This window comes from Brachypodium distachyon, chromosome 3, assembly GCF_000005505.3.
Source record: "Brachypodium distachyon strain Bd21 chromosome 3, Brachypodium_distachyon_v3.0, whole genome shotgun sequence".
NCBI lineage: Eukaryota > Viridiplantae > Streptophyta > Magnoliopsida > Poales > Poaceae > Brachypodium > Brachypodium distachyon.
In genome coordinates this window covers 51,129,926-51,156,145 of record NC_016133.3, presented here as the reverse complement: position 1 = coordinate 51,156,145, position 26,220 = coordinate 51,129,926, and the positions used below count along the sequence as shown (strand labels likewise).

Sequence of the window (26,220 nt, the reverse complement as noted above, 5' to 3'; positions counted from 1 at the left end):
GAACTATATCGGCCTGCCAGGCAGGTCCAAGCAAAAAAAGACAAAAAGTGGCTAATTGGGTAAATATGTGAAATAAAAGTTTTACACGGAGTATATTTGTGTCAAATCTTAAATACGATAGTCAACACCAATTGAACACATTTAAAGTGATTAAAAGTAGAATTTACTCAAAATATATGAAAACGTGGTGTGGCAATGCAATTCATAAGCTAGAAGTGGTGGGCTCAATCCTTTGGTCGAAAGGGCCTCCACGCAAAAATATGACATGTTGAGTGAAATCTTACAACTTTCCTTTAAGAATATCAATTCATGGGGGTGGCTAACTATTTAGCTGTAGTGAAAATATTTTCAAACTAGTGGTTACCCCGCGCGTTGCTGCGGATATTAAAGAACAATACATCAGTCCATGATTAGTGCAAGAATGTGATAAACACTGTAATACTCAAACAATTACAGAACAAAAGCATTGTGCCAAAACACTTCAGAATTTGGCTAACATTTTATTACTCAAACAGTCACAGAACAAAAGCATTGTGCTAAAACATATCCAAAGTAACAGCGTTACAACATAAAGCTAACAAAGTCTGTTAACGATGTGAGTTGGTGTCCACGAAGTGATCATTTGGCATTATTGATGCTCCTATAAACCTGGCATCACTTGCCGGTATCTGAAGATGCCTTTTCTCCGGTTCTGTATAGGAACATGCATGTTATTTCTTTGCGCTGCTTCTGGGTGTGCAAGTAAATTTACTATGAAAAAAATTAGCTGTAAGTGTAGAAATAGGAGTTTGTATAAGTTTAGATGGATAAATTGTAGATAACATATCCTTCAGAAGTGGCTGTGATGTTCTCCTGTACAGAATTCTGTTTGAATATATTTTCCCTTGGAAGAACTGGTGCTGGTGTACTAATACTGTATTTGCAATTGCACGGAAAAAATAAGTGCAGAAATAGGAGGTTGTGTAAGTTTAGATGGATAAATTGTAGATAACGTACCCTTCAGAAGTTATATATAGAACTATTAAAAGGAGAAGGCACCTCGAAAGATGAAATTGGCAGGGTAGATATTTCTTCCAGCTTGTAGAGTTTGCCTGCTGCTTTAAGGGAGTCACATGGGCAATTTGAGGCTGTTGCTGGCTCAAAACTAGAACTTTCCATTGATAGCTTGAAAGCAGACATATGCATGATTGCATGTTAGTTAATGGAAAAGAATGTGAACCATTTGTAATAAAAGTATCGATGGACCTTTTGTTATATTGTTCAACTTCTGGTATTTCCATGTCAATGTATATTTTGGTAGCTGAACTTGAAGAGGCCTCGAGTTTATCTGTATAGTAATAATTCCATGAGATGCCTCGGGTTATAACTAATAAAGTTATAATGTAATAGAAATCATAATTTCCTAGGAATTTACCTAAATACTTTCCAACGGTTAGGCCAGCAAAAACACAAACAACAATCTTCCCATCCGATTTGCAGAGGACCACGCTTTCGTCAAATGTTTCACCATCCTCGCCCAAAGGTTTATTTCCTGTGTTTGTTCACTACAAAGAGAAAATAGTGCCAATGAGTTATGTATTTAGATAAATAAAAGTGAAAATTACATAGGGAAAGACTTACTCTTGGTTACAGATATGTATCTTCCTGAGCTTGTAATGAGACGTTGGGCTAGCATAGTCGTATAGGCCAATGTAGCTAATGACTCCAATCAAATCTGTTTGAAAAAAGCATGTTGAAATTGGATTGTTGGCTGGAAAAGGATATATTATCAGGAAGTTTGTTAAGCAATACCTAGCAGGGGTTTGGATTGATTGTCTTTTGACGGAAGCTGATCAAACTGTGAGAAATCAAAGGCAAATCGAGGAATACTCGCTCCTCGCGATTGCATTAGACGGACCTTTGAGCTTGTTTTAAACTGAAGCATGTAGCTTTGGCGGTGGTAAATGAATTTCTTGTGTGTAGCATGAACAGCACTAACATCTGTCAACATGTAGACATAACCCAGAGAGAGCAGTGGACGAAATTGTTTTTCAACTTTGTTGGGTATGGTTATTTGTACCATAGCACCCTGCAATAGTACGATGACTTTATTCTGAGTTCATTTTTTCCTCAAAATAATTTAATTTCCTGAAAGCATTTCATTTTGCATAGTATCCAGCCAACAAACCATAAATTGATATAAGCCCGAAACTTTCAGTTTTCTAAAGAGAAGGCTAACACTTTACATGGAAAAAAGCTAGGAATTAATTACAAAATTTAGTGAGTAAGCTTAATACTTTACATCTACATGCATTTGTTTGATGCATATGTACTTGGATTTATAAGCTATAGCCTATGGCAGATGGCACACATATTTTCTGAAATGAATGGAGAAGGTAGGTACAACATTATAGTGGTAGCAAAGCATTAGGCCATCGTTACTGGTATTAGAACTTCAGGAACTAAGGCTTGTACATGTTTAATTAAGACCTCCTAATTGGGGTTCAGAATGCAAGACAATATTACTGCAATCCTTATATGTTGACCTCATCTAACCATTTAAGTTAACAAATTCCAAGTTCAGAGTACCTGCTGAGCATATTTAGTTTGGAGTACAAATACTTAGCTTTTTTTTTTCTTTTTTCTTTTTTCTTTTTTCTCTGTAGACATGTGTGCATCTTAATTTGCATTTTGACCTACACTGAAACAAAGTTACAGAAATGGCACCTCGAACCATAAGTCTAGTGTAAAGAAAATGCATCATAGTATATTGGTATATAGTATATACGGCAGTTTCCACGTTGATTAATATTTGAAGTATTTTAACCAATAGTTTCGATATACTCGGATCGTTCTAACCATGTTTGGCTGTTTCCTAATACTAAGGCCTCTGTAATTTCTTCTCCACCCGGGACCATAGTAGCTTGTTGTTTCCCTTGTTATTACCTCATCTCATTATCATTTTTCAATTCTCAACAGTGTCACTGTTCCAATTCAACCTATGGTTTCATATTGATGCACTATACACACCAAATTCATAAAATGCAGCCCTTGTCCATAGAATTGCACATATCTACGAATTCATGAGCACATTAGCTGTGTTGTTGATTAAGGCCACAACGATGGCACAGCATATGGTCCACCAAAATAATAACCACTGCTGCATTTTTTACCATATAAAAATTCACATCATCTGTATCGGACTATCGGTTGTGAGTTTGCAACAGAAAAGAGAAACACAATGAGAATAGCATTGTTACCTCCAGGAACCCAATTCCTGTCCAGAAAAGAGAAAACAGAATATGGAAACTGCTAAGGCCTATACCGAATAAACCTGATGCTTGGATCTTGAGATGGCACAGGAGTCAGGGGTGTTATATATTTCCTTTTCCTTTTGATATTCAGAGAAATAACTGATCAAAGCAGTACGTATCAAATGCAGTTGTTACAGTTACCAATCCGTCTCAAGGTGATAGATTTATTTGTCTTGTCTTGGAGCTCTGTGTGTTAATTTATTTGAAGAAGGCAAAACAGAGGCAGCAGAAACTCAGGAAATCAAGCTCAGAATATGCAAAACTAAAAATTGGATTGATGTTACTTACATCTTCTGCAGGAAGTACTCCATCAATGCTGAGCAAAGAATCATCAGTCTTGGCATATTTATTTTTTGTATGCCATAGCCGTATGAGCCGGCCAAAAACTTTGTAATTTTGTCGTCCTACAGTAATGTCTCCAAACTTTGTAGGAGATCCCATGGCCGACATATATCTGGAAGAACACATCATTATATCATTTTGTCTATACGATTCAAGCATGTAATATTGATACGAACATCATAAAAGTTAAATGAAAATTAAATGCTAGGGAACGCGGCGGTCGGGGAGGAGCCAGTGGGCGGCGGGGACGCTGCGGTCGGGGCTGAGACGGGGGCCGCGGGACGACGGTCGGTGGCGGCCGGGGCTGAGCTCGTGGGCGGCGGGGACTCAACTCGGCGGTTGCATCCCGCCGCGGCGGCCGGGGCTGAGCCCGTGGGCGGCGGGGACGCGGCGGCCGGGGCTGAGCCCGTGGGCGGCGGGGATTGAGCTCGGTGGTTGCAGCGTGCAACAGCGGCAGGGCCTAGCACATCGCGCATGATTTGAGCGGGCAGGCTAATTGAAGCGGCGGCCAGTTCGAGCGGGCAGGCTGGGCAGGCTGACGTCGGGGGATTAGAAGATGGGATTACGGAACGATGACGTGGATAAGCTGCATGTTGAGCTTGCTAAATTAACTGCAGTTAGTGGGCTTCAACTTTATAGCGTTTATAGATATATCATCCCATACAACCATATATAGTGTAGGTGCTCCTACATACTTGCTGCCATTTTGTACACCTAATGTCCCTATTAATTGCTACTTACTGTGGTGTTAGATAGATCGATAGATACTAAACATGAAAAAAACAATGTTGTTAACCATTGCAGTTGTGGTTATTTGGTGCTAGAGAGATAGATCTACTACTCCAGTCAGTGTGCATGTATGACTGAAGAAAATCTTCTATGGAGTAACTTCGGTCCCTATGCCGCGTTCACTCCACTGATGAACCACACGGCACGTACAGTACTGCCACGCTCCGTCTGGTGCACTATTTAACGACGCACACGCACGCGCCTCATACACACACCTTAAGCCAAGCCTAGCTAATATTTGGCGCCCGGTCGTTGCGACTCGCAGAGCCCCTTTTTCATCTATGGGAACCATGGAAGAGAAGCCCCTGCTCGGCTTGGGCAAGCTCGTGAGCAGCCTGGGAGAGGTGTACAAGAGCGGCAGGACCAGGGACCTGTCGTGGAGGCAGTCGCAGCTCAAGGGGCTCATCAGGCTCCTGACCGAGAAGGAGGAGGAGATCTTGGACGTGCTCCACCACGACCTCGGCAAACACCGCACCGAAGCCTTCAGAGACGAGGTACGTACGTTCCCGTGTGAATTTGTGGAGAAACGACGCAAACTCATGTCAGTTGGTCTTCAATATCTACCCGTGTTAGATTTCTACTCGGTGTAACTTCCCTGATTCGTGTTGTCGATCGTCTTCAGGTCGGGGTTCTTGTCAAGTCCGTCAAAAACACGCTGCAAAACCTCCAGAAATGGGCGGCTCCCGAGAAGGCAAGCCCCTCGCGATACAGCTGCCTGCATCCCGTTTCTGTAAAAAGCCTAATTGACTGCAGGTTTTGCTATGTATAACTTGTTGCTTTGGTGCGTGCAGGCTCAAACGCCGCTGGTTTCTTTCCCGGCGACGGCGCTGGTAGTGCCGGAGCCGCTCGGGGTCGTGCTAATTTTCTCCTGCTGGAATCTTCCACTAGGTGTGAAACTCGCCCTCTTTGCTGCACACGCTCCTTTCAATAGACCAGTTCCCTCAGTTCTTTCAGTATCTTGCAATGAATGTTTAGTTAACGCCAAACTAACTGTGGAGTACTAGTAATTGTTAATACGAGTCATCATGTTGGATGAGATCGATCAAAAAGCATGCTGGATAGAGTATTGTCTATTTTTTTAGCAGTATCTCTCTCTTATCTACATTAGTACAGTACGTGATTCGTGATAGTAATTAACTTAAGCAGGTAGCAGTATTTACATGTCAGTATCAGCAAATCTGGTTTTGTACTCAAGCTGGCAGGAGCAGTATTTACATTTCATTATCAGTATGCTACCATCCTGGCAAAGGCAAACGTGAAGTACACAGATAAGAGAGAACAAACAGAAGAAAAGTAATGCCGTTTATTGGAGTGGATCTACCTCAGAGACCAGCAGTGTCCTGTTGGCGATGATGCATGCGCCGGTTGCGCTCGCGCCAAACCTCCCAAGTCCAAGTCACGAGGAGCCACAGCGTCTTGATCCCCCTTTCTTGCCAACGAAACGGATCGAGCCATTCATGGCCATACGCCAGACCTCGGAGACAGGCAGATAGCCACGTTCGTAGGCTCACTAGATTTTGGAACGTGGCACACGTACTAGATGCGCTCGCTGGTTGATTGCTGATCTTACTTGCTCCTTCCTCGACAGGCCATTCTCACCAACGGCACTAGCAACAAGCACAAATTGCCTATCAAAATTATCAAAACCCACTGTTACGGATGGTTTTTTTTTTTACTGTTGGCTAGCTGTATGGTCACATCACGTGCACGCATGGCTTGCCGTCCCAAATTACCAGTCTGGATCACATGCGCGTGCCAAAGGCCAAAGGTCGTGCGTGTACGAAATGTGGGCTAACCGAACTTTTCGATTCCAGCGTGGAGCAGTTCTCTTTTCTGCAATAATTGTGCATCCAGTCCTTTTTTTAGGGATGCATCCAATCTTAATTATTATTGGCTGGTCACACTTCTGTGACAGGTAGATCACGTACGACGGCCGGCCTCTTTAGAGAGTACATAGGTAAATGGATGGAAAGAATACTTGAAACTCATGAGTTAAACGAGCAACATGTTACTCGGTTCCTAACGAGTCGAGTCGAAGTTTGAACTAGTTGGCAAAATGACTTCAACTTGTGTAACGAGCCTAACGAGTTATCTTATGAGTTAAGCGGGCCGAGCTATGCGACTCGAGCTTGCTCGTTATCACCCTATTTAGTTACATTCCTCCCAATTAAATCATGGCAGCACAAAAGAAGTTAGAAAAGCATCTCGACACAATTGAGTGATTTGATACAACTCAAATTTAGTTCACAATCTAGGAAAGAGAAGACTCGAATCCAGTTAGAAAATACAAGAAGGAATGCCAATCTGAGAAATCTAAAAATAGAATAGCAAATTCATCATTGAGCTCCCGCCACTTCTTTTTAGTACACCCTGTCCTCGTTGAGTAAACTTGAAGAGTCATTTACTCGAGGAGCATTTCCATGATCAGTGCAACAATGCTCATAGTGCGCCGTTTTGTGTTGTATATATGCAGGCTTGGCTCTGGAGCCCGTCTCCGGTGCCCTAGCGGCTGGCAACGCCGTGGTTCTGAAGCCCTCGGAGCTCGCGCCGTCCACCGCCGCGTTCCTGGCTGCCAACATACCGAGGTACCTGGACTCCGAGGCTGTGAAGGTCGTCCAGGGTGGACCGGAAGTTGGAGAGCAACTCATGGAGCACAGATGGGACAAGGTCCTATTCACCGGTAACTTCCATCCGGAATTCTGGATCCTATAAGTTTCTGAAGAGAATACTGGCCAATGATTCATAGGCTGACCGTTTTTTGCCCGTATACTCAGCCATTAATTTGTTGGTGGTGTTCAGGGAGTGCTCGTGTAGGTCGCATGATCATGACCAAAGCTGCAAAACACTTGACCCCAGTGGCGCTTGAACTCGGCTCGAAATGCCCGTGCATTGTAGATTGGCTGGATAGCAAGAGGGATAGTCAGGTAGTCCTCTGCTCTTCACCTCTATTCCGTTTTGCTACGGTACCCAGTTTGACCTCTTTGCAAGAGGGATAGTCAGTTTGTCCTCAGCTCTTCACCTATTTTCGGTCTTGCATTACCTATTGCGCAGGTCGCTGTAAATCGCATAGCTGGAGCGAAATGGTCTACCTGTGCCGGACAAGCTTGCATAGCCATCGATTACATACTCGTGGAGGAACAGTTTGCGCCGATTCTGGTCTGGTTTCACTCTGGATTTTATTTTGCGTCATACGACCTAGCTAGTCGGCTACTGTTTCCCGTATCTGACACATATATAATGCTCTCGCGTGCGTGTGCTGCTTCTCTGAAGATCGAGCTGCTGAAATCAACACTGGAGCGATTCTTCACGAAACCAGAGTACATGGCGCGCATTCTGAACGAGAAACAGTTCCGTAGGTTAGGTAGCCTTCTGGAGAGTCATAAGGTGGCCCGTTCCGTTGTGCACGGCGGAGCCATGGATCCCAAGACCTTGTAAGTTCCTGAACAGCGCCTATCATATTCTACTGCACTTGTTCTACTGTTGCTTCTTACTACTGTACTCATTATTATTGGGCATTCCTGTACACTGAACTTGATGCCTCTGTCATGATTCCAATTGTGCAGGATCGTTGAGCCCACCATTCTGCTGAATCCCCCACTGGATTCCGACATCATGACGGAGGAGATATTCGGCCCTATCCTCCCGGTTATCACGGTACACATCGACGACGACGACGGGTGCAGCAGCCTTTGATGGTACACCGACAGCTGAAGAAAACTTTGTACTGCTTCTGTTTTACAGGTAAGGAAGATCGAAGACAGCATCGAGTTCGTCAACTCCAAGCCCAAGCCGCTCGCAATCTACGCCTTCACCGGGAACGAGAAGCTCAAGGAAAGAATCATCAAGGAAACATCGTCTGGGAGCGTCACATTCAACGACGCTATTGTTCAGGTATATATGTACGCACCCTCGTGCCTGTCTGACAGAGTAAGATGATGATCTGCACTGTTCTGCAGCAAACGAAAATGCATGGGACGCCATTTCCTGACATGTCTTACCACTGTTTGTTAGTATGGGCTGGAGAGCCTCCCGTTCGGCGGCATCGGGCAGAGCGGCTTTGGGCAGTACCACGGCAAGTACTCGTTTGAGATGTTCAGCCACAAGAAGGCGGTTCTCAAGAGGAGCTTCCTGATAGAGTTCATGTTCAGATACCCGCCATGGGACGGCAGCAAGCTCGGGATGCTGCGGCATGTCTTCCGCTACGACTATGTGTCGCTGTTCCTCGCGCTGCTCGGCCTGAGAAGAAGGTGAACGGTGCCAGCCGGAGGAACCGAGGAAGACATCGCCCGGTGAAGGGGAAGGATCTGCAGCGACCGTTCTGTGCACGATGCCCATTCGCATTGTCTACACCGGCAGATGAATGTATTCGCCATTTCGCCCTGGATATATCCCTAAGCATTTGAACTAGCGTGCGTCCTTATGAATAAACTTTTCGATCCATGCACTGTTCTCAACGGGAACCTCTGCTCTAAATTTGCAGTCATCATTTCATCAACGTTGAAAGCAAGCTACTTCTACTGAGGAAGAAGACCAGCATTAATGACCACAAACAAGTTGTAAAATTAGCACAACAGTTAAAATGTATATGCACTTGAGCAATCAAAGAATCAAGCACAGACAGACTTTTGTCACAACACTTCCAAGCAAAAAAAAAAAGATGGCATGAGATGCAACATCCTGTCCATATGCCCATAGATACAACTATCCCATTCCTCCCATAAGGAATGCCGCGTGTTAGACATTTTTCACAAGGTTTTGACAATACCACTTCACTGGAGATCATCACTCCGATTCGGTCTGATTCTTACCAAGAAGTTTATGAAGCTGTCCATTTGAAAGAGCCTCTTTTGTATCTGCAGTATGCATGAAAATTATTGATATTCATCGAAGGTTTAGTGGCACCTTAACACAAACATTAAGGCAGCTGGAAGGTGTGAACACTGACCATCTGAACCACCAACGTGATGGCCATTCACAAACACCTGTGGCACGGTATTGCGCCCAACTAGGTCTAGAAGAACACTTTGAATTTCTTGGCCATCCTCTGCATGTCGCATGCATACATTATTTAACTAGTAGCTGAAAAAATGCTTGACAAATACAATTGAATTGAGTTCTACTTCTACATGAGCTGGAATTCTGGATGATTACCTCGGAGATCAAGTTCAACGACATAAGGATTTTCTTTGAGATCTCGAAATATGCGCTTAGCACGCATACAGTACCTAGAAAGAAAAGGAGTAAAGAGAATCAATTGATAACTAGAAGTCAGGGAGTGGTGACACTAACAGGGAATCCAAAAGTAATCAGAGTATCAGACCATATAAGAAGAGTTTCAAATTATAGGAGCTTCAAGGGGTATAGAAGATCTTATTAGTCAAGACTGATTTCGTTTCTTGGAGTTCAGAACTCCTCGAGGATTTGAGAAACAAATGCAAGCATCCACATTCCACGAAAACTCCGTTTTCACCTTCTGTGAATGAATGTCTTCTCTTTTTCACATTGAAAGAAATACAAATACTGTCTCGATGTTGAGGTTTCTAATCTATAGGGCCAACAAACGGTGTTTTCGAAATATTGGAAGGAACCATGGACCAAATGAATAGCCCGAGTTTATCAAAAGAAACATATCGATGTTGCATCATTTGTAATGATAGCCGAGACATATATGCTGAAATCACATGGTTGACACTAGAAAAGTGACCTTACCCATTTCAACAGAATGACAACTTGCTGCAATGCTATTAGGAAGGAACAGAGCATAAATCCAACGTTTTCCTGTTTACAACTTGCAGCAATGCTACCAGGAACGAACACAACATAGATTCAACGTTTTCCTGTTCCGAGAATTATCTCCCAACTGCAATACATCCTAGGAAAATTATTCTAGTGCACCTGTCTAGACGCAAGCTTACTACATATCTCTTTTTCTTTCATTTAACCCAAGTAAGAGGCCAACTAATTTGCTAAATGATGGACCATAACAGCTCAGTCATATGGTACATTGGTATGCTGATATAATTTTCCTTCCTGCAGTGTCATGGATTTTGATGGAGTTGTAGAGGTAAGAGTTCTCTACAGAACCTATAGTGAGTAGAAATTTGAAAGAATCAAGCTCTCCTTTAGTGGAGAGAAAAAGAAAATCACAAAACGAATTTCTTAGGCCAGCAGAATTTATTGTTCATAACTTTTCATATCCATATGCAATCTCTTATATCTCATGGTGGAGATTTACGTGGTGTGAAGTTAAATTCAATTCCCATCATGTTGGCTGCATATGTATGTTTTGCACAAATATCAACCCAGGAATCTTTTGGGTTACAGTTAACTAAAGCCAGCCAATACGGTAGATCATTTGCATAGGCTAGCATGTTGGACCATAAATCACATCGCCAAGAATGCAGGATCTGCAGACATTAAGTAAATACAGTAGCACATTTTAGGATAGCAGTAAGGCATGGCCACAGCTAAATGAACACTTATTCCAAAATAGAAAAGTTCCACCTTCTATTTTCAGCTGTAGCGAAATAACCAGACCAATTTCCACCCAATAAAGCACTGTGGCCACAGCTCGCAAGTAACAATAGCCTAATTCAGCAAATTTGCGATCGCCGGTGGTTCCACGACGCCTAAAGTCATCTAATAAGCAAAAAACTCCCCCACTCACGGCATTCAAAAGCGTTTTTCCTTGTGTGCGGCAAGAATAACAGCTCACCAAATATCTGGGATCTCAACGATGACGCATCAACTCCGCCGCTGATTCGCGCGCGCGCGCAAATCACCAGCCAAAACAAGCAAAAGGAGTTGCATAAATTCGGTGTTTGGGAGGGCTTACGGGCAGTAGGATTTGGAGAAGATGGTGATGCGGTTGGAGTAGATGGCGTTCTGCACGTCGGCCGACGGCGAGCGCGTCGCCGCTGCCGATTCCACCACGGCGAGGAGGATGAAGACAGAAACGGCGATTCTAATTAGAGACATCCCCCTTTGCTCGAGGGCTCCGGGCAGTGCCTCGACCGAGCCCGACTCCGGAGGCCGGAGTTCCGATTCCGGAGCCCGAAGAGAGAGAAAGAGAGACCCGACGAGCCTTCTGGAGACGTGGGGTCCGGCGGCGGGGGCGTTCTGCACGATGAGTTTTATCCCCTTTTTGTTTGTTGTTGGGGTACAGGTGGCTATCGGGCCGGGCCGGCCCGGCTCGGGATAAACGGGCTTCACCCGGCGAAATAAAGGGCCGGGCCGGCCGAGAACACAACCTCCAGGCCCAAGCGCGGTACAAGCCCGGGCCCACCTCGGCACATGGGCCAGATCCCTGAAAAATAAAATATATGTTCTGCTGGGCCAAATTAAAAAAAAATGGAAAATAAGGTGGGCTAGGCCAAAACAGAAAAAAATGGTGGGCTAAAATAGAAAATATAGTGGGTTGGGCCAGAATTGAGAAGGTAAATGGGCCAAATGTGTTATCCTAAAAAAAACATAAGCCTCAGTCTTGGGGCCAGCCCGGCCCGTTTAACTTGGTGCTGGGCCAGGCGCAGCCGGGCCAAGCCCGCCAGGCAACCGGGCTTTAGAAAAGACCAGCCCGATAGCCGAGTATATGTTGGGGCATGCCGGCATGTTTTTTTTTTAGGGAAACATGATGCGTTGCTTCTTCTTCTTTTCAGAGGGGATGCATGATTCGTTGCTTTGCTTCTTGCCTTCTGGTGCCAATGCCGGTATCGGCGCTTTTCTCGCTACATACGAGTCCATTGGGCTAGGAGCTAGATGCAGCCTGAAGGCGTGCAGCAGCGGCAGGGTGTCTTGGTATGTGCATCTTTCTCGCGGTCAAAACTATAGCTAAAGCACTTTGCACAATTTCACGCGATCGGTGCATCAAATTTAATTAAACTAGCTTCCTTACCTACGGAGATTATTTTGTAACAATACAAAATATTTGAACTTTAATATTTCTCGCTTGGTGCAACCTTTCGCCACCTCTTAATATTTCTTATATGTTTGAGAAATGACTTATTAGTCCTAATCGACTTCTCAAATCTAGCTACTTCTATTGAAATCGACGGACGGTTTTTAAAAAAATATTTTTTTGCAAATTATTCTCACGACATCACATTGAATTTGTACCTACTTCTCGTTCACATACCGAATTGCAGGCTTTTATGAATTTTGGGTGCAACCATTTGTAACAAAAAAAACAGTGAAAATGCATCCCACTGATATCTGCCTAATCCCTATTTCAATCCTCCCGTAGAAATCCAAGTGGCATGAATCCTCTGACATACATCAAGTAACTTAGGGGTCGTTGACATGTGGGTCCTCCCCCTTTGAAGGACCCACATGTCAGAGAAAACATAAATTGAGAGTCAATGTTGTTTGTTGGTCAGGAGATTTCTTTGAGAAAGTGCTAACTGCTTGAATGGGGACCGAGTAATGGAAGTTTTCTTGAAGTTGAAAAAAAGGGGTACATTACACCTTCTCTAATGGATGATACACCCTTTCAGATGTATCTTGGAAGGAAAAAATAATAATCTGTTTTCTGTCCTGTGAAAATTCTAGGTTACCCCAATTCATGTTTCCGTACGGGCTGAACTGCTGTATCAAATCGAAGGTGCAAACAACTGAATCCACTCATGGAGTGGAAAGGGGAGAAAACACTTTGGAACGAGCAAAGGACGATATAAAGGCGCGGAGATTTTCTCCTGCTCCTCAAAAAAGCACGATCGCTCCCAAACATCCAGAGGAACGAAGAACGCCCAGAAGCTCAAAACACAGTAAAGCCCGAAACAAACATCTGCTACAGTCTTGTAATATCATCCGATCGGTGGATCTACAACATGGACGTCACGTATGGGTATGGCGACGTGCACTTTAATTTCACCAGTACGGGTAGGCAGCGGACGTCCGGGATCTCTTGCTTCCGGCCGGCTCCGCGTACATCTGCGGCACCCACCTCTCCCGATTGCTCATGGCCAGCGTGCCGACGTCGACGCTGTCGCAGAACGGCCGCTCTTGCGCCATCCAGGAAGCGTAGCCGGCTTCGTGCATCCCACTGTTCCGTGTTTCTCCCTGCTCAAACGGGCATTGCCAAAGACCGAGTTAGTCACAGACTATTTGTTTTTACAACCATTTTCTGGCTACTTTTAACTTCGTAACTACGCCAAAGATGCAGAGTGATTAAATTTTTCTCGTGTCCAGATTAGCGAATCTAGGTGGGCCTTGAGAAATGTTGTCGTCACACCCTGGACCAGATCGATTTGCAAGCCGCGAACACGAGCGTATAACTACAAACCATACCCCATAATGGAATGGTTGTACTGGGGTGCAGTAGTGTGCGATGCAGACGTGACCGGAACACGCCGTGTTTCTCGACCAGGACAAGGTGCCACAAAATGGCCAATGCTTAATTTGGTTCCCCAAGCTAGCAAATGATCTCTACTACCGGTATACTCCAATGGGGATCATCAGCAGCACCAACCTGGTACGAGTAGGATCCGTGTGCAGAGATGCCGGTAGAAGAAGACGAAGCAGCGGCGGCGGCGGCCGCGGTGGCGTCGTCGACCAGGAAGTCCTCGACGTGCCACCCGGGCAGAGTCTTGGTCAGGTACTCGGAGATGCTGCTGCTAGTGCTGCTGCCACAGCCGTGGCTCGTGGCCGCGTTGTCGCCGCTGCAGCAGTAGTCGGCGTTGTTCTCCTCCTGATCCGACGGCGGCGCAGGGGACGCGGCGGGCTCCGATGAGATCCGCACGCCGGTGAGGAGGAAGCGAGTGTGGCGCATGGTGAGGTCGCTCACCGCGTGCACCGGCACGTCGCACTCCCGGCACAGGATCGCCCTGTCCTCCTTGCAGAACAAGAAGCCCCTCTTCTCCTGCAGCCACCCAAACACCAAGAAACCGATCCTCAATTGGTTATCCAGAAGCTATGTATATATCAAGAAGCTGCTAGTACTCGTCGCGGTCATTCAGAGATCCTTGATTGATTATCTGCTGTCTGACGACTGACCTGGCAGATGTCGCAAAGCGGCGGCGGCGACGACGCAGAGGAGGCCGACGGGGACGCGTTGAGGAGCGAGAAGCGGCGGTGCTTCCCGGCGAGCTTGTTGGCGCGGTGCACGCGGCGGTCGCAGGCGTCGCACAGCGCGGCCTCGTCGGCGCAGCAGAACACCGAGGCCGCATCGGCCGCGCACACGTCGCACTGCACCTTCATGATCGATCGATCTGGTCGATATATGTTCTTCCTTCCTTCCTTCCTTCCTTCCTCGCTCTATCTTCAAGCTAAGCTCGGGTCAATGGTCTCGGCTGGCAATGGCCTTGCTGTTGCAACTGTACACGGCTACTAGATGGATGGGATGGGAATAGCGGCCTGTGGTTTATATACCGTCCTGAGGAGAGATGCCGCGAGGCGGTTTGTGCGTTAAGCACGGGCGATTAAAGTCAGACGAGGTCCGTCACTGTGCCGACCTGACGCGTGTTAGGCGCCGCGTCTCGATCTCGCTCCACCGGGTGAAGTCCGCGCCATGTTAATTTGCCATGTGGGGGCCGTGGATTTTCATATTGGTTTCTTCGTGATCTTTTAGCTATCCCCTGTCTTCCACGCGGTGCCCTTTTTGCGTACGTGTGCCAGCAGAGTTCGGGTGGATCTTTTCGTGGTGGTTTTGACAGCAAAAGTGGTGTCTGTTGATTGAAAAGAACCCCACCCGCGCCGTCCGTAGCTTCATGCAGGAATTCCACTCCTGTTTCTGTGACTAACGAAAGAAGGTTACTATTTCTGGCGAACCCTGCGATGATATGCCCTGGACGCCTGGTGTATTGCTGTATAGTGACGGGTCGCTTGTGAGGTTGGCCTAAGAGCATCGACAAGAATAAATTTCACTGAACCACAGGTTTTGAGTCAGTCTTCTCAACAAGCTCTCACTTTTGTTAATTTGTCCGCAAAACCACAAGCTTTGTGTCCAATTGTTTAACATCACCCAAAACAACGGTTAAGCGCATTTGACGGTATTTCTTACACGTGGGACCCGCATGTCAAGCGTCATGTTTCTTTCATTAAACCCATTGTCTTTTTCTTTTTTTTCATCCCCTCATCTTCTTCTACCTTGAGCATCCTTGTACTATCCAGGGGAATTGAGCGGCCGGGCGGGGAAGCAGTGCAGCGCGGGGCGGCAGGGCAGAGGGGCGGGGCAGCAGGGCCGCGGGGCGGCACGGCGAGGCAGCAGCACGGCTGTCAAAGCGTGACGGCAGGTTCAACTACGACATAGAGAGCATGGACGGCGGCAGATGGCGCGCGACCGCGGCGGGGAGTTACGGCTCATGGGAGACGCTGCTGCGGTATGACGACAGCGAAGGCGCGCGCGAGCATACACTCAAGTATATCCAAAACCAACGGTCGCGTGCTAAGCTTACACGGCGGCGGCGGAGCAGACGAAGTACAATTGTTGTATGTACATACAGGCCGGACGGACGAACTGGAGGGTGTATGTGCATGTACAGAGAGATTGATCCGGCCTGGGTTGGATCCAAAACTCCAATTTCCCCCCGGCCTGATTGGTCCCACCAATTACTCCCCTGTTTACAAACGAAACAAGCGGAATATCGATCCCCAGTTTGTGGAGCTTCCTCAATTCCTTCCTATGTACAGGACTCAGGACTCTATACTATGTCTGGCTATATGTCTCATGTCGACGAAGGTTTAATTTCACTGGTGGGTGTTGTTGTCGCTGGCGCGGTCGCCGGCCATGGACAAGGCGGAGAGCCAGCTGGGCCAGGGGCGGAAGCCGCCGACGCGCCGCCGCCGAGGACGGAGCGATCGCCCTGCGGGCCCACTGCCCGCCGCTGCCCTCCACGGCGACGAGCCGCCCCATCGCGCTCCCCATCCGCTGCTTGGTACCTAGCTTGCTCAGGCCATGGCTGCCGGGGGAGGGAGACGGGCTTGTTGTGGCCATGGCTGTGTCCGTGGCCGCCAGGGGCCTTGCTGCGCTCCTTGTGCAGGCTGCAGCGGAAGGAGCCCGCCGCTGAGCGCACCATGGACACCACCTCCCAGATCGTCATCTTCGGCGCCAACGTGTTCCCCATCGAGAGCCTCGACTACGAGTAAGCACCGCCACACAAACCATCTCTTCCCTTAATTTCCTTGGTCTCTCGAGTCTTGGGAGCTCTGTTTATCTCTGTGATGATGGTCCGCACGAGGAAAAAATAAAATGCAAGGGGTTTAATGAAAAAGACGTGACGTCTGACACGTGGGACCCACATGTAAGAAATACCATCAAATGTGCTTAACCCGTTGTTTTGGGTGATGTGAGACAATTGGACACAAAACATGTGGTTTTTCCGACAAATTAGCATAAGTGGGGGCTCGTTGAGAAGACTGCCTCAAAATCTGTGGTTCTGTGAAATTTACTCCATCAACAATGATGGGTGCTTAAGTCGGTGCTTACCAAAATAAACCAATCATCATCTTAAGCACCAGTGTTTATTAAGTATAGGAGAGGTGCCAAGTTAGTCATAGGCCTAGCATCAGTGCTTAAAAAACCGGTTAATAAGCACCTGGCTAAGCATATTGCATTGTACATGCTCATACTATTGTCACTGTTCCTACATATAAGGAGTCATATTGTCCTGGGTCAAACTTTCTCAAGTTTAGCCAGAATTATTACCAATGTTTGAATCCCAAATTAATTTGTCAAATCTGTTGTTACATATTTTCATAGTATATACTCATTTCATATTTTTAAATCTTAGAGTAATTGATTATTTCATAAACTTGATCAAATTTGAAGAACTTTGGCTTAACACAAACCTACGACTTCTTATGTTTTGGAACAGAAAGGAGTACCTCGTTGTAGTACAAGTATCTTAACAGAATCAACGACACTTAGCAATGAAGTGTGACGGGATCATCAATGAGATACACTAATTGTAGTATACTCATTTGATATCATTAAATCTTTTTCGTTTTGAGATAAACACAGTACAAATGCATACGCTCACAACACACGTGTACACTCACCCATATGAACGCACACATGCACACCATATCCCTATGAGCACACTCGAGAGACCGTGCCAGCAGATTTTGAGAGATTAGCGAAATCATTGCAGGCGCCTTGCTGTTGAGGGGTAGTCATTTACCACTAAAAGAATAGCGCTGGTTAAATCCTGAAATAAATCCAAGAAATGTGAGCACCCATGTCAAGTGTAGCATTTGAACCTGGATGGGTTGATTTCACTACAAAGAACCAGACCACCTAAGTTAGGCTCGGTTCACGATATTTTTAAATCTTAATTGATTGTTTTCCTAAACTTTATCAAATTTGAAGAACTTTGAGTTAACACAAACCTATGGCTTATTATATTACTCTATTTCGGAACGGTAGGAGTAGCTGGGTGGGGTACAAGTATCCTAACAGAATCAAGGATACTTAGCATTGAACTATGATGGCATCGTCAATGAGATACAGTAATTATATTGCTATCGTACTCCGTACTACTATGCAAGCACTAAATGCTCCGTGCCTCCGTGATATATCATGCACTACTTTTGTCATCGCAAATGGAGTACTCCATCTTCCTCCTCTAAGCTACGTGCCATTGGACGCTCCCTTTGATCTCGCCTTATCCTTAATATTCTAATTACTGTAAGTTCTAATAACCCTTCTATGGCAATGGCAGGCTTTGGGGCTGCTATGCCAGAACGAGCGAGGAGCGAATGGACTGATGCATGCATGCTCATCGAGTCATCCCTCCCAACTTCCCACGTCCCAATATTCCCCCGGGGCTCCGAATCTGGGGAAACTTGGATTGGACGTGGATCACGTGATGGGCGTGAAATGGGCAAATGATGGACCGAGGCGAGGCAGGGCATCATGGGCACCATCTGCTGCTCAGATAATAAAGACAGACTCCAACTTGATGCATGACTCCAATTATATATCCTACTCCTCGTCTCTCCCTTCCACTTGCATTCTTCTTGCGGTGCCATTAACCACCGTCCTAAATAACGTGTTACTGATCACGCGGTACTCTAGCTAGCTAGCAGCCAAATGCTGGAACCAGAAAAATCTGTGGGCAGTATACATCACACCCGCTAAACTGCAAAAGTAGCCTTTACCCGAATGGGGGAAATGAAATTAGATCTGATGTCCTCTTCTCCACTGCCATATACGCTAGACGACACACGACCGCTTTTCCATCAGCTCGTGGGCCGTGGCTACCCATTACTCAATCGGTATGTGCGTGACCTTGGTGACAACGTGATACGTGCGTTGGCCAACATGCAGAGACTGTAGCGATGTGATGCTGGCATGAGAAATGTGCCATCAAAACAGAGGATACAAAAACTTATCTCTTGTGCAGCCTGTCTGTAGAGAGAAGGGTGAGCAATTTTGCGTGATCGGCAGAAAGTTAAACGTCTGGACGAAGCGAACATGAAAATCTGCTGCCATGTCTGAGTTATAGAGATGCATGCCTTGGAAAAACAAAAATCATTGAGCAGGGGATCTTGCTTGACCCACTTGGTCGAATGAGATGGGCTGATTACGACGCCGGTTTAAGGGCGCACGGCTGGCGATGGAATGGCCTCTAGAAGATGCCTAAACTATATTTAATCAGCAGCGCTTTCCAATAATGCAAGCCAATGGAGGGCGCGCGCAGGCCAGTCAACTTGACGCAGGAAGGTTCCCATCGAATCGCGGCCGAGGATTTGCGTGCTCTGAGACGCGCCCGAAACGGAGAGAAAAAGTGCATCAAAAAGGTCATTTTTGTCCGCATTAGCATCGCTTTTGCCCGCACGGCTGGCACTGGCGGCATGGGCAGCTGCGCGGTCAGCACCGCTCCCATGAGTCGTGCCGCGGACGCACCGGGGGCAGCAGCGAGATCAATATTTATTTTAGAAGATCTTTGTGATAGGACATGCTTAATTGTTCGATCTGTTCTCTTGATCGGCTCCTTGTCTAAATAATTGGGGAAGGACGATATCTCGCTTACCCATCTACTACTACTAATTGTTACAGTTGATCTGAATTAGATAAAACCTAGAAATGCAAGCTGGGGATTAATTTTGTTTTGCAACCGAGACAAAGGCTCTTTGCCAGTAGAAGGTGTTTGTTCGACAAACAGAACCAATTGGTTAGATGGTTTGACGTTCAGTATATCTCACTTAATTTGAAATATCACTTTGGTGCTAAATGACATGTCCATCAACAAAAGATGGCGACTTCGTCTATCTCACGGTGCTTCCAAACACGTTGCGTGGGGTAAATATGTATGTGAACAATGTAATCGGTATTTTAAAAAGCACAATGATCCTAGCAATGGCGTAACGCTCCAATTAGGATCTAATGTCGCTTCCGCGAAGCAAAGCACCGTATGGCGAAATGAAGGATTCTTTCTTTATTCACTCTCCATGCAGCTCTGTACTTTTTTTCAAAGGTATCTCTTGATTCTTCACATGACCTTGTCGGGAGATTTGCATGAGATTTTCTTTTACCGAACCACCTCTCTAGAAAAGAGCAGTACAAAAGTTACTAAAATTGACTATCAGTAGAAAAAAATATGTAAAAGAAAGTTGTAAAAAAAAATCAGTAGACAATTTATAGAAAACACAAAACAGAACAAAATAGTAAAAACCTACGATAAACAGCATGTAGAAAATGCAATACATAAAAATGTGCAGTAAAACTTGCCAAAGAATACAATGGACTACAATAAAAATAGCAGTAGAGAAAAAAAAAACAGTTGAAGGTTGACAGAAAAAATGCGGTCCAAAATGGGTTGCAGACTCTCCATTTTACCGCAGGCTCGTATGTATCCTTTGTGTAATGGAGAGTCGATGCCTTCGTTTATATTCATTATTATCTAACTGTAGGTATCGTTTTGCATGAACGTGGTTCATAACTATATGTATCTAGCTATACTTGTGTATATTCACAACACGCATGGCCTTCAATGCTTACCTGATGTCAAATTTTCATCGAAGCTTCCATAGAAGAAAAAGGACATAAAATGACTCCTGGAAACTTGAGGTTTCACAATTTTTTATTTTTGATCTTCCGATAACAACCGCCATAGCGTATTATTTCAAGTTGCATATATCTATATTTTTTCTGGCAAGAGGAGTTCTATCTATGTTGACACAAAGTGAAAAGTGATAGCGTGGAAAAATCGACTGCTTCAAATCTACTTGGGCGAGTTTGGCACTGAGATGTGAGATGTATGATAATCCATGGTTTTGCCTTTTTTTTTTTTCGTTTAGCTGACTATCTTTGTTTTTTCTTTTGTGCAAAATTTCCACAACAAACTAGTATTCCCTCCGATCCATATTAATTTGCCTAAATATGGATATATTTATGCCTAAAAACGTTTAGATACATATAATATTTCGACAATTAATACGGGCAGCACAGTTCAGTAGCAACAGAGCATTAGTGGGTCTGCTGGAGTTAACGAAACGTTGTGTATCTACATAGACCCGTAAAAAAATTGAGCAGGGAAGGACGGCACATGCCCTTTTGATGTGATGTCAAACTTCTTGTCTGGATTCCAAAAAATTGGTTTCGAGGAAAGGTGCTCCCAGAACAAGCTGGGCCACAAAGTTTAAAGAACATTGAAAGGGGAAAGCCACCACTCATGCGAGTCAATGGCAGGCCTACGCTTCAAAATGCATCGCTTTCTTGTGCACTTTTCTGCCAAGGCATGGGCAGGCACTGCGCTTCATTTGCCGATAAGGCAGAGCAATGTGGCACACACACATCAACCATGTTGGCTCCATAGATTGCTTGGAAGTTCCTGCAGACATGGTTGTGCTGATGAAGGATTCATGGTCCTTTTTGTTACCTAGTCTACCGAGGAATCGACACGTATAGTGCTAAGACATAAAATAGTGTTGCAGGCTTGTAGCAACTCATTACTTTGGGATTTGCTAACACTGTTATCCTCGAATTTCAGATCCAAACTGCAGCCTCACGTGAGGCAGAGCTAGGACTAGCTAGCCATGAGATTAAAAATTCCATTAAGTTTGGGTAGACTCGTACGTTATATATTACTATTGGGTAATTTGCCAAACAGATCAAATCTTAGGTTTGATTCTGTATGTGTAATTTAGATGGAATAATCGTAACGCAGGTATTCATAACTGAGATAGTTCTATTCACATACTCCCTCCGACCCGAATTAACTGATGTGGATCTGTATAAGAGTCTATACAAATCCACGTCAATTAATCCACGATCTTATTTTATGATCGGTGTGCTTCTGGAAGAAAAGAAAAAGGACGGTTAATCTAGTCAGAGCCAGCTCAAGTCGCAAGTTGCAACAGCGTAACTTGCAGGGGCCAGAGACGTAGCACTACCAAGATCATACCGCATCCAACTAATAATTGTTGGTGCAGCAGAATCTTACGTCCTGATCGCGGCTGGTGCTCCATTTCCTGGAATCGACCACGAAAAGTTAAGTTTTGTCATGTTGCTGACTACCATGACTTTTTAAAAGATATCTCGTGATCTCCATCTTATGCCATGGGGATGTTATTCGGTCTACTCCAACTCCATGTGCTGCTTTCTTAGTTTGGCGATTGGTGGCATATATAGCAAATGAGGAGCGTACTTCTCAAAGTTTTTGCTTCATATGTTTACTAGTAACAGGTATAATGGTGCTCGAAAAAACAAAATGTAAATGATCAGCGGGTGGCTGCCTTGCTGGGCCAGCCTAGCCCAGCCACGTCTCTGTAGCGATTCTCTTCCTCCTAGCCCAGGCAGACTGTGAGGCTCTATCAGGAGAGAATGATCCAATTACCTGGGCCCGTTTATAGGAAAACACGGCCCATTAAATAACTTTTGTCCATCCAAAATCAGAAGTCCATAACCAATTCCTTTTTCGTTGCAATTTTGGCTGCAGTCCGTCGCTTCCGACCACACATATGTTAGATTGTGCTAAAAAAAACTCCTCGTATTCGGTTACCGGAGCCTGCCTGGGCCTCTGAAAAGAGATGCGCCTGGGCTTTTAGAAACAGATAACCTGAGCTTTGGGCTTCCAGGGTATTGAAGTAGCCAACATGAGGAAGTTTCAGCAAGAAACTACTAAAAGGTGAGCAGTGTAATTCTCAAAAAAAAAGGTCAGCACTTCTTTTCTCTCCAATCCCTCTGCACTTCTGCAGTCCCCAAACAAAGAAAAGCAAACAAATGCAGACCCGGGTTCAGTTCATCCGCACATGACCGGGCAGAGGAGGAGGTCCCCAAACAAAGAAAAGCAAACAAATCCGTCGAGTAAGCCGGACAGAGAAGGTAGCGGCAGAGCAGCAACAGCAGTATGAGGAGGAGGACTAGGGGGCGAGGATACCTGTGCCGGACAGAGAAGTGAGGAGGAGGTCACTGCTACCTATGCCGGCCGCCGGGTCGGGTCGTCGTTGGTATGCAGTACTGAGAGGGGAAGTGACCGGGAGGGAGGGCCACCGGAAGGGAGGGTGGCATGGCGGAGACCGCCGGCGCCTGCCGTGCCGCCGCTGCTCGGGGTGGAGGGAGGCGCTGTCGGGGGACGGAGCCGGTTGCGCTATCGGGAGGGAGGCGCAGGCGCTGAGGAGGAATTCGGGAAAAAAAGGTCTCCGCGGGGATCGAACGCGCGTCTTCGGTCGAAGCGGTACGCAACTCCCGAATTCCAACCGATGTCGAGCTAGTACCCTCGACATTGCGTCCAACCGAATTTGGCCGTGGGATGGTTCGCTCGATATTCGGCCCGAATACCAAGTGCCAATGCCAAGAATCCTGATATTCGGATCTAATCAATGCCAATGTCTAATACCAAGCCTCAATATTTACATCCAAACAAGGTGTTAGATTTTTTTTAAAGGAAATAAACTGTTAGACAGACTGACAAAAATAAATCGAGATTCGTAATATTTTTATGGAGATGATTTATCGAAGCAAAACTCAGTAAATAAATGTGTATTGTATTTTCCTGAATCTTGATAAGTGTCGATTCCTAGGCAAACTTTCAGCAGGAAACAACTGCAGCGTGCGGTATGCCGGTATAGGGGTGAGACCGTGTGAGTTGTGACCATCAGATGGTCTCACGAAGCTATTGAAAGTTTGAAACTATCGATGGTGTCAGTAATGGACCACCAGGCTTTTGCCAAAGCACATACACGCAGCGAAATGAAAACTAAAGAGAGGAACAGAGATAAGAAGTAAAAGAAACAGCAGCAGGTACGGCACTGTTCAAAAGCTATTCCGAGCTGAAGTTTTCCGAAGAACGATAAAACTGTCAGCTGCACCCCTCCATCACCACTTGCCTCCGAGGAGAGTGACCTCAGTGCGTGCCGTGCTGGTGAGCTACCCAATCGACCGACCTCAGCTACAATTAGTTAACTGACAACTGGCCCTGCTCATTTGCTCGCTGACGACCTGAGATGGAGCATAGTTGCCGTCGGCCGGCGTCGGCATCGGCCAGACAACCACTGAAAGAGATGTTAACCTGGCGGGACTTATCGGCGCCGGTGCAACTGATCAACTATTAGTCCTTGTTTGCTTGCGATACCGCATGTTAGTCTCAAAGGGCTTGCTTGTGTCTTAATTGATTTGCGCCCTGAGGCCTGAGTTGTGTCATTCACTAGGTATCCCGAGCTGAGCTTGCTTGCAAGCAAGAGCTCGCTGCCTGCCCTGCCCCGGCCGCTCCACTTATCCCTGAGATCTAGCTAGTGGAGTACACAGCAGCCAGCACCAGTTTATTTTCTTAAGAAAAGGAAGCTCTATTGATCTCGCAGAAGACGAACTTGGTTTCATCAAATTAACCTCTGAAATCTGGATCCGTCCTTGTCCTCTTCTCTGAAATCATCGAACACAAGTAGTACAACTGATCACGCCATATTTGGACCGTTTCACCTGGCCTTTCGCCATGTGGAACAAGATTAGACTGATCATACGCGCGTACTTATCCGGTAGTATAACGATGATTTTATTTCTTCAGGAAAATACACTGGCCACGTTGATTGGGCCGGGTCCAGGTGACTGTGTAGCCAGGCAAACCAACTCGATCTCGCATATGACATGTCTTTCCCGAACGAATTGCATCCACACACGCTAAAACGCTTCAGAATCTGGGCATCTATTACTAGTGGGAGATGATTAAAGCCTTCCTGAAACAGCGTGCTTCTATTAAACTTGTCGACGGAGGCCACGTACGACTGTCGCAGATATTATATACACTTGGCTCGACGGAATCAAAGCTGGGAATCGAACATATTCAGTATACAGAATCTGGTTTGTCGTTCAGTATACGTCGAGCTCATCGTATGCACAGAGAAGGTAGTACTATAGCGGAAAAGTGGTCAAATTCAAAAGCACATTCGAAGAGGAAAGGAACAGTGATAATGCTTCTTGCGTGTGCGCGACAAAGAAAGAGCAGGCGGCCAGGACTGTGGATGGCGTCTTTCAGATAGGGCGGGAGAGCAGGGCTGCACCGTGGTCCATGCATAATTAAATACCCGTCTTTCCGCCGTGATGTATGATCTTTCGGTGGCAGTTGTTCAAGGGAGACGGAAAGGGCACATTCTTCGGAAAAAAAAAAGCATTTACTCCAACTCGAATGATTACGTTAGAGGCAGGCAGATGCAAGGGCGAGCCTTTCGGATGACGGGCATCACTGGATAGAACCCTATGTCCAAGTGATCATAACACTGTTAATGGCTCGGAACCGACCCAAAACTGACTTCTACTCCGTCCCAATAAACGAGGCACGCACGTGTTCCAAAATCGTCAATTTAACTACCAAAACATAAATTATATGATGGAAAAGTCATATCATTAGAAAGTTTATTTGATTACGAATCTAATGATATATTTTTTATGAAATATAATTTATATTTTGCTAGTTAAATTTGTAATCTTGAGATGCGTGCGTGCCTCATGTATTCGACGGATGGAGTACTACTGTACTCCGGACCGGAGCAAGGGCCGGCAGGGCAAAGCCTCAGGACTTCAGATGGCAACGGATACGAAACCCACCGGGTAGTGTCCGTCCAAACCCGTCCATGCGATCTTGATTGCAGCACTGTCCCCAAACCCGTCTCGCTAACGGGTTTCTTCTTTTTTTCTGTCCCCGCCCCCGTTGGGTTTTTCGGCCCCGTCGGAGAATCCGAACCCATGAGAATACACAATGCATCCAGGAACAAACAACAGCATAACGGCATAAAAAACATCCCATTTTAATAGCACAATGATAGTAAAACAATATAATGATGACGCGGCACGGAGAGAGTGGGCGCGGCGCGCCATGGAGGGAGCGACTGAGCGAGAGCGAGTAGGCACGGAGGGAGTGGGTGGCTCGGGATGGTGATAGAATAGTGACTAGGGATTTGGGAGAGTGAATTAAGGTTAGAACATGTTATATACCTAAGGATTTCTCTATGATGGGTTGAACTGGGCCATATATATGAGCTATATCCTTTTATTCGTGAAACCCATCGGGTATCGCTTTTGCGAGTGCTGAACCGGGTTTGAACCCATGAAACCCGCCGGGTTTCACTTTTGACCCATGAACAAACCAGCGGGTATTCCATTTGACCCAAACCCGTCCCCTAGCGGGGATACGGGTTTCGGGACCCCATTGCCATCTTGATCCAAGAGAGGCCACCCTGGTCAAATATATCAGTCTACGTAGATTCGCAAGCCGTTTACCACCTGAAACTCTAGTGCCCCACTCCCAGCAGAGGTGTACGGAGTGGAGTACAATTCAAGTCCATCTACATGATTCAAAGAAGTTTTCTTTAGACTGGCACTACCTCGTCTATTAGCCCACTCAGTAGGGCGGCCTCTTGTGTCATGCAT

The 26,220-nt window shown here is 45.9% G+C and overlaps 3 protein-coding genes and 1 long non-coding RNA gene across 9 annotated transcripts; 1 reads left to right on the top strand and 3 right to left on the bottom strand.

The window, feature by feature from the left end:
* Positions 1-450: 450 nt before the first annotated feature.
* LOC100829410 lies at positions 451-6,167 on the bottom strand. Of its 5 annotated transcripts, none has more exons than XR_002965173.1 (7): positions 5,746-6,167; positions 3,582-3,747; positions 1,792-2,068; positions 1,621-1,714; positions 1,415-1,544; positions 1,039-1,327; positions 451-691 (listed from the first exon to the last, which is right to left on the bottom strand). It is a non-coding gene; the product is annotated as an uncharacterized LOC100829410 (long non-coding RNA). The 5 variants fall into 5 exon arrangements; XR_002965175.1 differs by lacking the exon at positions 5,746-6,167 and adding an exon at positions 3,240-3,479 and having other exon boundaries at positions 3,582-4,136; XR_001407129.2 differs by lacking the exon at positions 5,746-6,167 and having other exon boundaries at positions 1,039-1,164; positions 1,246-1,327; positions 3,582-4,132.
* LOC100835945 (aldehyde dehydrogenase family 3 member F1) lies at positions 4,626-8,919 on the top strand. 2 transcript variants are annotated; one of them, XM_003569935.4, is made up of 10 exons: positions 4,626-4,918; positions 5,047-5,115; positions 5,216-5,312; positions 6,898-7,104; positions 7,224-7,348; positions 7,476-7,580; positions 7,695-7,855; positions 7,988-8,078; positions 8,166-8,315; positions 8,436-8,919. In XM_003569935.4, exons 1-10 carry the CDS (start codon positions 4,706-4,708, stop codon positions 8,673-8,675), a joined length of 1,458 nt encoding a protein of 485 aa, XP_003569983.1. In that variant the 5' UTR covers positions 4,626-4,705; the 3' UTR covers positions 8,676-8,919. The 2 variants fall into 2 exon arrangements, with proteins under 2 accessions (XP_003569983.1, XP_024317610.1); XM_024461842.1 differs by having other exon boundaries at positions 8,166-8,351.
* A 41-nt stretch (positions 8,920-8,960) lies between these two features.
* LOC100835637 (monothiol glutaredoxin-S6) lies at positions 8,961-11,544 on the bottom strand. Its single transcript, XM_003569934.4, has 4 exons — positions 11,260-11,544; positions 9,576-9,649; positions 9,370-9,468; positions 8,961-9,277 (listed from the first exon to the last, which is right to left on the bottom strand). Exons 1-4 carry the CDS (start codon positions 11,400-11,402, stop codon positions 9,207-9,209), a joined length of 387 nt encoding a protein of 128 aa, XP_003569982.1. The 5' UTR covers positions 11,403-11,544; the 3' UTR covers positions 8,961-9,206.
* A 1,383-nt stretch (positions 11,545-12,927) lies between these two features.
* On the bottom strand, positions 12,928-14,753 carry LOC100829110 (B-box zinc finger protein 20). Its single transcript, XM_003572711.4, has 3 exons — positions 14,412-14,753; positions 13,888-14,277; positions 12,928-13,478 (listed from the first exon to the last, which is right to left on the bottom strand). The coding sequence occupies exons 1-3, from the start codon at positions 14,613-14,615 to the stop codon at positions 13,287-13,289; spliced, it is 786 nt and encodes a 261-aa protein (XP_003572759.1). The 5' UTR covers positions 14,616-14,753; the 3' UTR covers positions 12,928-13,286.
* Positions 14,754-26,220: the final 11,467 nt, after the last annotated feature.